Source organism: Acinonyx jubatus, chromosome B2, assembly GCF_027475565.1.
Source record: "Acinonyx jubatus isolate Ajub_Pintada_27869175 chromosome B2, VMU_Ajub_asm_v1.0, whole genome shotgun sequence".
NCBI lineage: Eukaryota > Metazoa > Chordata > Mammalia > Carnivora > Felidae > Acinonyx > Acinonyx jubatus.
This window is the reverse complement of record NC_069385.1, coordinates 28,848,535-28,863,161: the sequence shown is the minus strand read 5'-3', so window position 1 is coordinate 28,863,161 and position 14,627 is coordinate 28,848,535. Positions and strand designations below refer to the sequence as shown.

The window sequence follows — 14,627 nt, the reverse complement described above, 5'->3', positions numbered from 1 at the left end:
TCATTTTAAAAACTGGGAGATAACCATGAAGTCACACAGATGATCTATAAAAAGTGCCCACCCCAGTGTATGACAAGCAAGCAAAGAGTGGTATTAATAATGGTTACTAAGGGTAAGACATTGTTCTGAGCACTTTCCACGTATTTACTCCTCTCATCCTCAAACAACCCTATAAAATACTGTTAACTAATCCTACTTTAGATCTAAAGAAACTGAGGCACAGCAAAACTGAGCTACTTGCCCAAGGTCACAGAACTAGTTCTCTCCACTACTCCTTCAGCCATCACCCACAGTATACATTTCCCAAGTATCTGGTGGCAGTAAATGATTTCCATATAAGGCAACTAACAGCTACAGAAATAGAAAAAGCAGAGGCAAAGCTAGGCACTAAAGTTAAACAAGCCATCACCTTTAAATACCCAACAGCAGCTAAAAGATCGTATTTTTCAGAGTATCCTGGCAGCTAGGGGACATTTTAATGCTAAGCAAACTAACTCTTAATCTTCAAGTTCTAACTTCTAAGATATTAGTCCTACTACAATTTTTTAAAATGAATCACTTCACATGATAAAGGACCAGAGAAATTATTTGTAATGCACAAAAACACATTAACAAAGGAGGCCATATTAGAACAAAACCTCCTGAATCCTCTTATCTCTTCTCCACAGAATGATCATGTTTCAAAGGGCTAACTGATTAAAACTCTTACCCTGAAACTCCTTCCCCACCAGAGATTTTCTCTTCCTCAGAAGACATCAACTCTACATTGAGAACCTATCCACTCCAGTACTTTCCTACTTGCTCCACCTCTTCACATACTCACCCCTCCACAGAATTTCAGGTTCTAAGATAGACTATCTTTCCTACTTGTTATTGAAAACATCACCATATCTTTGCATAAATCCAAGTGTTGAGATGAGAATTTTCAGAAAAGAATACAACAAATGTTACTATTACTCAATATTGGAGAAAGAACGGTAGGGTGCTTTCAGAACCCTAGTTCTGGAGCCCAATGCATGGGTTCAAATCCAAAGTCCTATTCTACTAGCCATGGTCAAGCTGCTTAATCTGTACACCCCAATGTTTTTCATCTATAAAAGTAGAATAAAGGACTCCCCTCGAAATGATTTTTTGTAAGCACAAAATAAATTTATACATGTAAAACAGGAACCTAGCACAGTGCATATGCTCAATAAATACTATTATTATTACTAGTAAGTATTAATGTTTCATTAATATGGGCATAAGCAGGGTGCCTGGGCAGCTCAGTCCATTAAGCGTCTGACTTTTGATCCCGGCTCAGGTCCTGATCTCGCAGTTCCTGGGTTTGGTCCCATGTTGGGCTCTGTACTGGCAGCGCTGAGCCTGCTTGGGTTTTTGTCTCACCCTCTCTGCCCCTTCCCTGCTTGCACGCATGCATACACTCTCTCTCTTGCTCTCTCAAAATGATAAACTTAAAAAAATATATATGTGTCTGTGTGTATATATGTGTGTATATATATATATATATACACACACATACACACACACGTATATATAACATCATATATACGTGTGTGTGTATATATATATAGTCAAAAGTTCCATGTTCGTCAATTATTCTTAGGAGAACATCTAAAAGTTTTCAACCTCATTTCTTATGAATATTTTTGTTTATATTTCTAGTCTCAACAATAGCGGTCTATAAAATATATTTGCAAAAGAAGCAAAATCTTTCAAATTTAAAAATCCATGAAAAAACCAGAGCTGTCATTTCAATGGTTCATTAAGAACTAAAATAATTAACTCTGGGAATTGATTTGTAAGAAAAAAAAATGTATTAACATATTAATTTGGGGGTGCCTGGACAGCTCAGTCAGTTAAGCATCCACCTCTTGATTTCAGCTTAAGATGGAGCCCCACACTGGGCTCTGTGCTGACAGCAAGGAGCCTGCTTGGGATTCTCTAACCCTCTGCTCCGTCCCTCCATCCCCCACCCACTGCGCATGCGTGCACTCTCTCAAATTAAATAAAATTTAAAAGCTTAAAAAAAATGTTACTTCTGGGGCGCCTGGGTGGCTCAGTCGGTTAAGCGTCCGACTTCAGCTCAGGTCATGATCTCACGGTCCGTGAGTTCAAACCCCGCGTCGGGCTCTGTGCTGACGGCTCAGAGCCTGGAGCCTGTTTCAGATTCTGTGTCTCCCTCTCTCTCTGCCCCTCCCCTGTTCATGCTCTGTCTCTGTCTCAAAAATAAATAAAACATTAAAAAAAAAAAAAGTTACTTCTGGTGAACATTAGTCTGTGACAAATCCAAATGTATGTTTTATATAGAAATGAAGGTTTTTAAATACAGCCCAAAATAGCAACACATAAAATGTTATTTACTACTTCTAAGTTCCTAAAATCTTAAAATAACATTCTTCTTAATTAGTAATACTACTACCTAAATGCCAAACTAAAATGGTATGTCCCATTACAAGAAAAAATTACGACATCGGATTCTAAAAGTATGCCATAGAAAAATGAAGGTGTGGCCTAAATTAAGTATTTGTAAAGGATTCAAAGTATTAATTACTATCTACTTGTCCACCTCTCATTTCCCTCTTAATCTTTTGACCTATAACATTTGGTCTACTTCTCTGGCTTTTTTTTTTTTTTTTTTTTTTAACAGTGTGATATTTTTACTATCACTCACCCACTGCTCGCCCCACCTTCAACAGGGTGGCCTTTTAATCTCTTCTGACTGGGTGATCTTAACAGGGCTTTAATTGTGTCCTGGAAGATGATGGCTCCTAAATTTTTTTTCCTCTAGATTTGCATTAACAACTTTCCATTGCACATCTGCACTTAATTTCTCCCAGGCACCTCAAGAACAGAACTTAATCTTCTCAAATGGGATCCTTTCCCTTGTATTCCCTATCCTAGAGAGATCCCTTCATCTTACTACCAATACCCAACTACATACAAGATCCCTGAGTAAGTCCTCATTAATATTACTTTAACTTTTCCATTACCTAGCCTCTTAGTCCAGACACTCAGTAACTCTCAGACTGGTCTGTACAACCATGATTTTTCTAAACTCTGGTTAAAATCCGTATTTATTTAGATACAGCCTCCCACAACTTGGTTTCTGCTTTTTCTTAATTTTACCAAACTTACACCAACCACCTAGCCAAAGAGTTGTATCTCAGGATGTTTCACGCCTACAATCTGCAGTATACCTATTTTTTAAGCTCAAGATTCAATCCCAGTTCCTCTATGAAGGCTCGCCTAATCACTCTCTTTGAAATAATCCTCCATTTCCTGCCTTGGATGAAATCCACTACACATATATTTAGAACTTTTGTTTCTAAATTTTTCCAGCCAAGAAATGATACATGTCTTTGCATTCAAGGTACCTAGTATAAAGAGCAGTTTGTGAATATAAAGTCTGAAAATCAAAAACAAGATAGATCTTTTAAACTTTCCTATAACTGAATAAAGTGCCTTTTACTGTCCACGTTGTCAACTCAAGCAATTCAAACAAGTATAAATTTCCTCTTAGGGGAGCATATGTTGAGCAAACAGTATGCATTAATACCCTTTAAAAACTTTTTCGGACTTTGTTCATTAAACTACTCAAAAGAATCAAACAGAAGCTAATTTTTGATTGCCCATTCTTCAAACAACATAGGTCTACTTCATCATTTAGCTCTCTCCTCTCACTTAGCAGACAGATCATGGGTATTCAGGTGTATTCAAATATATTCATAAAAAACTAAATGAAAGACACAATTCTATATATCTAGTACTATCTTCCTCCTTGCTTCTGCAAAACAACTAATCTTCAGAACTGACCTCTGAAAAGCTATTTAAGAAATAAATACTTCTGGTAATAGTTCTGGTATTTTCCTAAGTGTCTGTAATGCTGGATGGACCCTTTTCTCCCATGCCAAACTACAGAAAATCTCCATCTTTACCTAGAAACTCTTTCAGGACCCACCTCCTCTAGTTTCACCCCTTAGAAAACTACTTCAGAGGAAAAAGTATCACAAAGAAGCATCAAATTAGTGTAGCCAGCAACTTTCCATATGGAATTTTTCATCCTCCTTTTATTCCAGAGGAAGTACACAGCCTCCCTGAGATCCTTAATTACATGTTCTGTGAAAGAATTCTTCTGTCTTTCATTTAAACAAACAGCTGTGATGATGGAAGATAAATCTTAATGAGATGTTTCTACAACTGTCATTGTCTTATAGACAGATGTGAAACCTATGTTAATGTTCTCTGAATGTGGCTATCAAATCAGGTATAGTTTTAGTTTACCCTGATCAGCCTATAGGTGACATCAATAAAATATAAACAGGACTAAAGGGACCCACATTTTCGAAACTTCAAATCATCTGGGTAGTGAATTTTTAAAAGGTTTCCTAAATTATGGCAAAAACTCCTCATAGTAGTGGATACCTGTACTCAAATGTATTCACCCAGTATGCTTTGAAAATTAATGCAAACCAAATAAACACAGATTTCTAACACCCACCAAGAAGTACTTCTTGCTCTTTGGGGTATATTCTGGATCCCATTCCTCTTCCTTCGGTCTCTTTTGAAAAGTAGTATTTGAGTTGTTTGGACCAGTATTTGTCCCAGCAAAAACTCCTCTGGCTCTTCCTCTGCCTCTAATTCGAAACTGATTAACATTAACAAAGCTGTTTAGTAATGCAATCAAAAGGTATTTAGTTACATGCAAACTCTAATTTTACTGCAGTAACAAAAAACAAATTCCCTACTTTCCTTCCTAAATCTCAATTTCACAGCCACTGAGGACAGAAAGGGTGGCCATTTTATACTATAGGCAAAAAAAATCTGCCCACTGAAAGCTGAATAAGAAATGCAGTCAATTTAAGTATTAGCATACTGACTACAATTTCATAGCCTGAACTAGTATTTTTAAATAATCAAGTTGGTTCTTTCCCCTTTTACTACCCAAAAGAGTGGTCTAATTCTTTGAATTATTATAGGAGTCCCAACTGTTCAACTATCACCTATCACCATATAAGCAAAGCTCTTCTCTTTCACAAATGATCTAATTAATGAGCCCTACTAATAACTGACTGGATACTCACTCGAGGTAGGAATCTGAATATAGAAATTAAAGAGTCAAGAAGATGCACTACTGTGAAGTTGTAATTAATAATTGTAACAAATTTATGCAAACAGGGATAATGTGTATGCTATGTAGAATAAAAACAAAAGCTGTATGATTTCTATGATTATACACATATAAACAAGGACTGGAAGGCAAAACAGGCAAAATAAAAATAGCTGTGATACAGACGTTAGGGTTTTTTTTTTAATGCTTTAAGATATCTATTCAAAAACTAAGTGATTGAAGAACTGGATCTCAGTAACTTTACTTGACTCTTGGGTCTTCATGCACCATGTACAGTTATTGATTCCAAAATTTTAAAAAGTATCTAATTGATATATGTATATGTGTGTGTGTTTGTGTGTATAGTTATATATATATAATTATATATATATATATATATATACAGCTCTTTAAAAATCAGAAACATTTTTTACTCTGTATACAAAGAAAGCATCATCCCAGCTGCAGCCCTTCCTCCCAACCCTTAAATGGCATATCTTAATCAATATATACAAATACAATTTCACTTTCCAAGACTAATTCTAACTGCAGAAGTAATGACTCACAACAATGTCTAAATCATGAATTTTACTTTATGTACAGTGCTCTAAAGTAAAGCCCTACCAACAATCAAAGGTAATTCTATTACTTACAAAGGTTCCTCGTGGTCGGCTAACTCCTCCAAAGCCTGAGTATTCTTTCAGTTCGTGGTGAGTTTTAAACTCGTCTTCTCTTTCCTTCTTACTCTCCTTTTCTTCCCGAGAACTGGGAGAAGAAGGTGATGCTGAAGATGATGAAGATCGAGAATGATCTTGCTCTCTACTTTTATGTTTACTGCAAAATAAATAGAGAAAACAAAAAATATGTGCTATTTTTAAAAAGACAAAGACCCTGTTGAATCTTATAATAAAAGGAATATTTTTCAAGTAAAAAAAAAAAAACTATCCCCTATTAAAAATGATTACATAACTAAAATGATTGGGTGTTAAACTTTGATACAGCCTGTTTCCATTCTCCTTCAATATTTGTTTTACATAACTACTGAAAACATGATATAGCCTGCCAGTTAAAAACTAGCAGTCTGGAAACTTCAAGAATAAGGTTCAGTTCTTCAGTATTTTTAACTTTTTGTTGTTGTTGTTATTTTAAGGAAAGGAAAAGAAGAGTAGGAATAAGTAAGAATGTTTTTAAGGCCAAGTTTCAAAATGACTGCAGTATGTACACTCGGGGTGAGAACAGTTGATATGGTTTGGGCCATTACTCCATTAGAGAAATAAAAGCATATGACATACAAATACCGGTAATAAATTAAAAAACACGAGTAAAATCCACCATTTACCTAATGAATAGCAAGAAAACGATTATCTATGATACTTAATAATCCTATTATTTATTTGACTCTACGATGATCAATTTTACATGGTTCTAACACAACACCCGGAAAGGTCATACCTGCGGTAACTCTTACCACTGCTAACAGTATCCATGGAAACATTACTTTGAAAGATTAATACACATTGCTATTTCATAAAAACTAGTCCTTCCTCCCCCCATCTCTCCCATGTTAAACCACTAGATATCAGTTTAAAATTCTTGTACTCTGGGTGTTATGAGTTGAAAAAGTGCGGAATCAAGCATAACGAACCAAAGTTCTTACACAAACTGTTTCTAGAAATGCACTGCATTGAAGTCCAACCTCCTGATGTAGCCTGGATAATAGGACACATTAATTTGTCATTTTTTTTTTCAGTGTTAGCTTGCTATTCCAAAGTTTTTGTCCTCATCCACCATAAGCCGTGTAAAAGACAAATACATTTTTGCTGTAAAACAAATAATTTTAATTGTTTAAATTTAAACATTCGATTACACAGTCAAAATTGAAAGCAATTAAGCTGACAATTATTAAAGGCTAATTAGAAGCTAAAACCTAACTCAGACAGTTTTAACAATTACCTGTCATCTTTGTAAGATTTGTATTCCTTGTAATCTTTTGGAGTTTTTTCCTGCTTTCTTGATCCACTGGATTCCCTGGAGCCCTTGGAATCCCCCCGTTCTTTACTTCTTTCTTTCCTCCGACGATCAATGTCATGCCGAAGATCAGCAGAATCACACCTTAATTTTTTATCTCCCTATAAAAGACAAATGTAAAATACAGACTTCAGGAGAGAAAAAAAATAAAGATATAAAGATATATACCCAAATTTTATGCCAGTTTTTAATCTGGCATTTTAGTATCAGAAATGAGTGGATCATAGCATACTACTTCCATACTTAGTTTTACTTTTGTTAAAAAAAACACACTTGGTTGTTTTGACTCAACATTTGTATACACAGTGCAACGGGACTATGAAACTAGGAAGTTATGAAAAGCTAACTATCTTGAAAATAGCATAGGTTTTTGTTCAAAGCAATCTATAATAAACTTTGTACAGCAGAACAAAATAATTGTTTTTCCACTCAGCACTTTCAAACATCTTTTTTGTGAACAGTTCAACAATGACAGAAGTTACAGTCTAACTGTGGTTGTAGTATAGCCATCTACCTATAAAGTTAAGGGATCCTAAAGTAATGGTTCTCATTACTGAAGCCTCATTTTATCATCAAGCTGTTCCCAATTAGGTTGACAAACCCAATAAAAACCACTTCAAAAGGAAGAATTCTGTAATTTCCATAACATGCAAGTGGAAGATGATTAACAAAACCAAGTAAGGTTGAATAAGGGTAGAAACAAAGCCAGAAAGATATTATTCCCAATCCTGTACTCAGTATTTTGGGCCATATACTGCCCTTTCTCAATTCAGGTATTGCAACGGACATTAGTTTAACTGGGTCACAATTCACCTCCTTCTTGTTCCATTGCTTTTTCAAATACTATATAATTTAGGAAGATGGAAAGAGGCATCTAGGAATGAAGAAAAATTATACATCAGTAAGATGCTAAGCAATGTGGACATCCTTGCTAGTATTCAACAATAAGAAGTACTTACTCTGGGAAATCTAGCTATAATATAACCGTTCATCAAAAAAAAAGTATAAATATATCTCCAAATGGTATCAACTACTCACCTATTTGCTCCCTGGGTAATTTAAAAAAAAAAAAAAAAAAAAAAGACTAATCAAGAGTAAAAACCTTCCTTACTCACCGAGGTATTACCAAGCCCACAAGTAACAAGATAATTTAAGTAAAACTACTTTGTAAACTCCAACAAAACTATACATACGTTAAATAATAACACACATTATTCATTCAGATCAGAAGACGAAGGATAAAAAGCAATGTCATATCCTCCCCTATCTATCATAAGTAATCACTATTTTCTCTCCTCTAGATGAAAACATGGTCTGAGTAATGAGGAAAGAAACAAGATACTCACTCTGTCAGAGCACAAGGATAGACTAAATTGTTGGCAAAAATAAACCAACATTGAACCCAAGATATTGAAAGGAAAAGCCAAGATTAGTATTCACTTCTCAGAATCTGTTTTTCCAAGATCAGTATGCCCACACAAAGAAACCACTTTCTTTTAAGCTCTAAATTTCTCATTTAGTAAATTAATAGCATGCCCTATTAAAATATTTGTAAAATACAACCATTAATAACAGCTTCTGGTAGTAAAGTGCCAACGTTTTCATAATACCTCAACTATTCAACTCTGCAAACACATGTAGTCTCATTTTTCCGATTACAAAACCAATGTCCAAGAGACTAATTATTTTCCAAGCATCATACAGATAATACCTGGTTATAGCCAAAAGTGGAACCAAGCAGCATTTCCAAGTCCCCTGCCCTTTTCATTACAACAGACAGTTGCTCCCTTTCTACCTGTCCCCACATTTCTACTAGACCCATATGACTTGTCCTATGGACTAGTCTACCTAGAAAATGTCAGTTTCAAATCATCAGCATGTATCAGAGTCCCCTTAACAAACACATTCCATTCTCATAGACCTCCCTCCCCCACCATTCACAGGTTTTCTCACATTGAAAACCTTCCTTCCCCAACCCACAGAATTCAATCCTGACAGTTTCTGTTCCAACTGTTCACTTGTAAATTGCTTCTCAGAACACTTATTTCATAGTCCAGACCAAAAATGCCCAGTAACATAGGGGTTACTTCTTGTTCTCACTGTGAAAAACCTACAGATATTAATTTAGGCATATATAAATCAGGAATACTTACTCTGGCTAATCTATTTCACCTCAAAACTTTATATAGAAACCCTACTATAATTCTTATCTTTGCTTTTGTAATTTTCCTTTGTTTACTTAGAACTTTCTTACTTTCATTAGCATTTTAAAAAGTTGGTTTAACTAAGATACATAGCTTAATTTCTTTTATAAAGGAGCGCTATATACACTACCTTATATTCATATACTTACAAGTTAAAAATAGAGAACCTCTGCAAATACTTTGTCTACACAAACTATACTTAGCATATATCATTAACTAAGCCCAACTTAACAGTAAAAAGAAGTCCATTCAAAACATACCTTTTGATTTTCTTCTTTAAAAACTCTCTCTTCTCCTGCTAAACGAGTATGCTTCCTCAGGGCACTTGGAGAGATGTCAATTCTCCTTAATGTAAAATAAAATATTTGTAGTCACAGTAACTATTGTTCCAAAAATTCCTCAGAACTGTCCATTTTTATAATGTCCAGTTATTTCTCTCCCAATCAACTTTAGCATAAGATTGTTAATCTAATTCCTGGTAGACAATTAAGAAGACTACATCCATTAAAGGTGAATTAAAATGCGTCAGATATTTTTATATATAAAGAAGTTTAACTTTTTAAAACAAATTTATTTTAATCAAAAAAAACGTGTTTTGATTAAATTGAATGTTATGTTAAGTGGCAACCATCATACAATTATATACTTCCATATCTTTAATACACACATGAATATGGTTATTTGTTCTTAAGTATCTCCAATAGTTTTACATATTCAGTGGATCTTTGGTGTTATCCCTGCCTTTCCTTGCCTTTTAAAAGCTAGTGTCAACTGCAACTTCTAAGCACTTCTTCAGCGGTCACCACCAAAACCCTACCCACTATTTACTAAGAACTCAGATACTTTATGACCAATACTAATTGTCACCACCACCCTGCAAGAGGCACTGTTGTCCTTATGTGGTAGATGGAAAAAACTAATGGTCAGAGATTAAATAAAGGGTTACTCTAGGCATCCAACTCCCTCCCAAAAAACAAATGTGTTAGCTATTTAATTCCTTACTGAGGAGTGGTTGATAGTATTTTAAGTTCTAGGAACCTGTTTAAACAAATAAAATAAAAACTGAAAAGAAACAGTAAATTATAAACTTCTCAAGGCTGGAAATATTCAAGGTATAAATAAAAAATAAAACCAAAGTTCATCTTGTATCATGATGACACTACCATAGTTCCAATATGATCAGTATCTTCCCAAAAAAACAAACAAACAAAAGAAATGGTGTCTTCCTATCAAAACAGTATTTTTATACGTCCATTCAATAGTGCACATACCTGTGTATCTCAGGGCTCTTTTGCCTGGCACTATGTTCTTCAGTGGCTTTCTGATACGAAGTGAACCTCTCGTTTAGAGTCACTGCAGCTGATTTGAAGTATTGCTCTGTTGATTTAGGAGAAATACTGCCCAATTAGTTATCTTTACTTCAAGAGAGATTTTCATTTGTGACAGAAGGGCATGTAGCAGGTGAAAAGAAAATAAAAATACTCAAGAAACCTAGCAGAAGAGAATCAAGTGTTACAAAGAGCTCCTACTCTGTCCCTTTTAACTTCTTCTACCTCAACAAGTAACTGATACAAAGTTCGTCAGAGAACCCTGTCAACGCTGCATAAATTCCAAGAATAAATAGACTAAATTGAGAATCTCTAACTTGATTTGAATCATACAATACTTCCTCAAACAGAACAAAAGGAATAATATGTGAATGTCCTTATACCTTGCCAATATGAACCAGGGAAGTTACTTCAAGTAATCATTTGCAAAAAATACTGAAATAACTACACAGTTGGTTTTAGTGAATACAATTACTTCATCAAGAACTATACTGACAACAAAAACTGGATTTAAGAAGAAACTGAATACTACCATTTCAATTGAAAAAAATACTTTTCAAATCAATTAACACTAATTACTCCAAAAATCTGGCATCTTGGCAAACCTGACAGCACATTCTCTATTATTCTCTTGTCCTTCTCTTAAATTTTAAAATTAGTATTATCAATACTAGTTTTTAAACCATTCAAGATACGCTGTAAACGTAAAATAGAAAGACGTATAAAGTCATGAAATGTTACATTACTAAGCAAGCTATCTGCTTAACAGGTCAACATACATCTTTGTCAACTTACCGCCCAATATCCAGCACATGTCTCATAACCAATCATTAAAACTTGAAACGGCCACTACAAGGGTAGTGCCTCAATCATAATTCCATGAAACCCAGGAATTTGAGCTAGCAACTCAGTTTTTATGCCATTTTTGCCAGGAAGACAGAAGATTCAACTTTGCCTGTATCTTTCAACAGCTATTTTACTTTGAAACATGGATTTTGCCATTTCAAAACATATTCCAGGACCTAGTTACAATGAAAAAGAAAACATCACTGGGCATTTTCAGCTCTAAATTAAGAAAGAGCTGTTCAGATCGGTTGCACAATACCAATAATGAAACATAACTATAGTTCTTTAAAAAAAAAAAAGAAAAAAAAAGAAAAAGAAAATGAAAAAGAAAAAATTTATCAAAACCTGATCTCAAAATTCAGCAATAAACTGTAAAATGTGGAGACAGGTCAAAAAAAGGCAAAAAAAAAAAAAAAAAAAAAGGAAAAATGTTAATGTTTCATATTTTATGTACCACAATAATATGGTCACAAACTGGTTCACAAACCTAGTTATAGCCAAATAACAAAACTTTTTTGTTACCCTGTTTAAATAATTACAGTCAAAAAGAAATTAACTATTCACTGTTTTGAGACATCAACTGCATAAAGAATTTGCTAATGACAAGTTTCAGCTATTACAATGAGTTGTTCTCATAAAAAGACAAATTTTTTTTAAAAAATGGCTTTTAAGACCAACAACCACATAGCTTCCTGGGTAAGAACCTATTTCATAGTAAGCTGCCTTTTAAACACAAAAAGAAAATAACAAAAACAAAACAACCTAATTGCCCAAAAAGTCATACCCTAAAACATTTGAAAATTATTAGTAACTTTGAAGCTAGAATTACATACGGGTGAAAATAGAGCATCATTACTTTAGCTAAAATGAACACATGTAACATCTTTAGGACTTAAAAAAAGGTTATTATCATCCACTATTCATGTAATCACTACTCATCTAACATTTTTAAATCACTTGAACTCTTTCCCCTTTAAAACTTCCAATAATTCTTTTTCCAGTTTACCTGTCATTTTAAAAAGCTAAGTATTACAACAAATTAAGTAACACAAAAATATAGATAGAAAAACAATACTGCTTTTCCACTGGTATCGGGTTTCTTTAAAAGTTGAAGTATTACTCTCAGTAATACTCAAGTCACCATGGCCTTGCTTTATTCTAAATCTATGCAAGAGTACATTGTTAAGTCATATGCATGCAAGGATAAATCATCTGTAAGCATTCTACCCTTCCAATACAGTATGACACATTTCAAAGACTTTGCATTAAATATGTATCAGTTTTGTCACAATACAGATTTTTAGAGTGTGTTTTAACTCTATTTAGTGTTTTAATCACTTTGTATTAAGTATCTCTATGGGTCTTAATGCTAACAAAACTGATAGCTCTTTCATGAAACTATTTTTCCAAATTTCTCATGGTGTCTATATATTACTTGCTAGCCCTAGAGTACATTAATTATTAAAAGCCTAGTTGTTCACTTTCATTTACAAGAAATACTTAATTCGTACTAATAAACATACCTTTAACATGATGAACCAAGGACACAATGTGTTGAATAAATGACTCTGAAGTGCTTTTGCTGGCCTGTGGCAACTTAATGTGGTCAAAGATGGATCGGAATTCTTGTTCTTTCTTGACAGAATGGACAAGTGTACTAGCAAGTAGCCTGTCTTTAGTCAAGGAAGCAGGTCTGGAGCATATCGGTAACAAACACACACATAACAAACAAAATATACCATTGGTTTGAATACGAAAATGGGAGTGTGTTCACAAAATAAGATAATTAACTAGAATATTAACTAAGCAACCACAGGTTACTTCCTGGGTATCAATGTGGAATTACCTGTTAGAATCATCAAGTGGAACGGGTGCCATTTTGAGTTTGACTTCAGGTCGATGAGAATCACTGGCTATCATTTTGATCCTAAGTGGGCTCTCCTCTCTGAAGGTAGACTTTTCTCGTGCATCCAGATTCTTGTGTAGAGGGGGACTGTAATCAAAGAGGTCTTTGAGCTTTTCAGACTTTACCTGCTCAGGTGACTGAGTTTCTTTCTTTACTGTTATTCTTTCAGAATTTTTGTCGTCTTCCTTGTGCTTATCTTTTGCAGTGCTAGGCCTTTCCACTACGTAGCCAGTCTCTTTAAGTTTATAGTTTTTTTCTTCTCTAAATCCATCACTTTCTCTATTGCCTTTCAGTGAAACTTTGGACTTGTACTTGGGTCCTTCCTCCTCAGTATTCCGGTGAGATGTAGTAGCAAAATTTTTACCCTGATCTGCAAGGACGGACTTCCTGAACTGTCTATAGTCCTCTGTCTCCTCTGTGTCATCCCCTTCGGAATCATTAAACTTTTGTTTTCCAGACTCTTTATCGCTAAAGTAATCTAGAGCTTCCTGATCTTCCCATTCTCCCTCTGCCCTCCCTTTCTCTGATCCTTTCTCCTTTGGAGCCTCTTTATCCCTGGTATTACCCCTATCAAGCAGGAATACTCTAGACTCTTCATCTGTGAACCTGTGAATAAGCAGAGAAGAGGATGGTAACTCTGGATTGCATTCACTGTGGATCACTTGTATACTTCTACATGTTGCCCAACATCGCAGGACCAGTAATAAGAGAAAAAAAAAAACACCGAAAACTGTTTTTCATAATTCTTTTAAAAAAATATTAAAAGCAGCCATACAGCACTCTCAAAAACCTGTTCTAGTCATAGCCACAATTCTGCACGAACAAATCCAATTCCAGAAATTCTATAACATGCAACACTTTAATTTTTGAGGCTAAGAACCACTAATAAACAATGTACCTATCTATCAGAACTCTACATATAATTATACTCAAAATTTCAGACTATTACACTTCCCTACTAAAATAAATGAATTCACAAAAGTAAACTTAGTAATATTATTTAATACTCTAAGTGAAATCACAAAATATTTCACATCTACTCTGCTGCAGAAAATGATTTCTGGCAATACCAAGTAGAAACTGTATTAGTTCAATAAAAAATCTTATTCTAGGTTATACAGCAATATGCCATAAATAGCATGCCTGTTCTATTTTCTCAAACTACATTTAGCAACCAATTTTCACTGAGTTTTTTAGCAACTCTT

At 34.4% G+C, this 14,627-nt stretch overlaps 1 protein-coding gene across 5 annotated transcripts in view; it reads right to left on the bottom strand.

Moving 5' to 3' along the window:
* The window catches only part of BCLAF1 (BCL2 associated transcription factor 1), a 30,336-nt gene that overhangs the window by 4,409 nt on the left and 11,300 nt on the right, over positions 1 to 14,627 (bottom strand). For 2 of the 5 annotated variants that reach the window (XM_015081875.3, XM_015081876.3), the window contains exons 5-11: positions 13,363 to 14,028; positions 13,040 to 13,209; positions 10,614 to 10,719; positions 9,603 to 9,687; positions 7,064 to 7,239; positions 5,764 to 5,944; positions 4,502 to 4,648 (exon numbers count right to left, since the gene is read on the bottom strand). In XM_015081875.3, the coding sequence (XP_014937361.1) occupies positions 4,502 to 4,648; positions 5,764 to 5,944; positions 7,064 to 7,239; positions 9,603 to 9,687; positions 10,614 to 10,719; positions 13,040 to 13,209; positions 13,363 to 14,028 (1,531 nt within the window). Of the gene's footprint in view, positions 1 to 4,501; positions 4,649 to 5,763; positions 5,945 to 6,767; positions 6,931 to 7,063; positions 7,240 to 9,602; positions 9,688 to 10,613; positions 10,720 to 13,039; positions 13,210 to 13,362; positions 14,029 to 14,627 lie in introns of those variants that run through there. The other 3 variants (XM_015081877.3, XM_015081878.3, XR_008298321.1) reach the window with 2 other exon arrangements.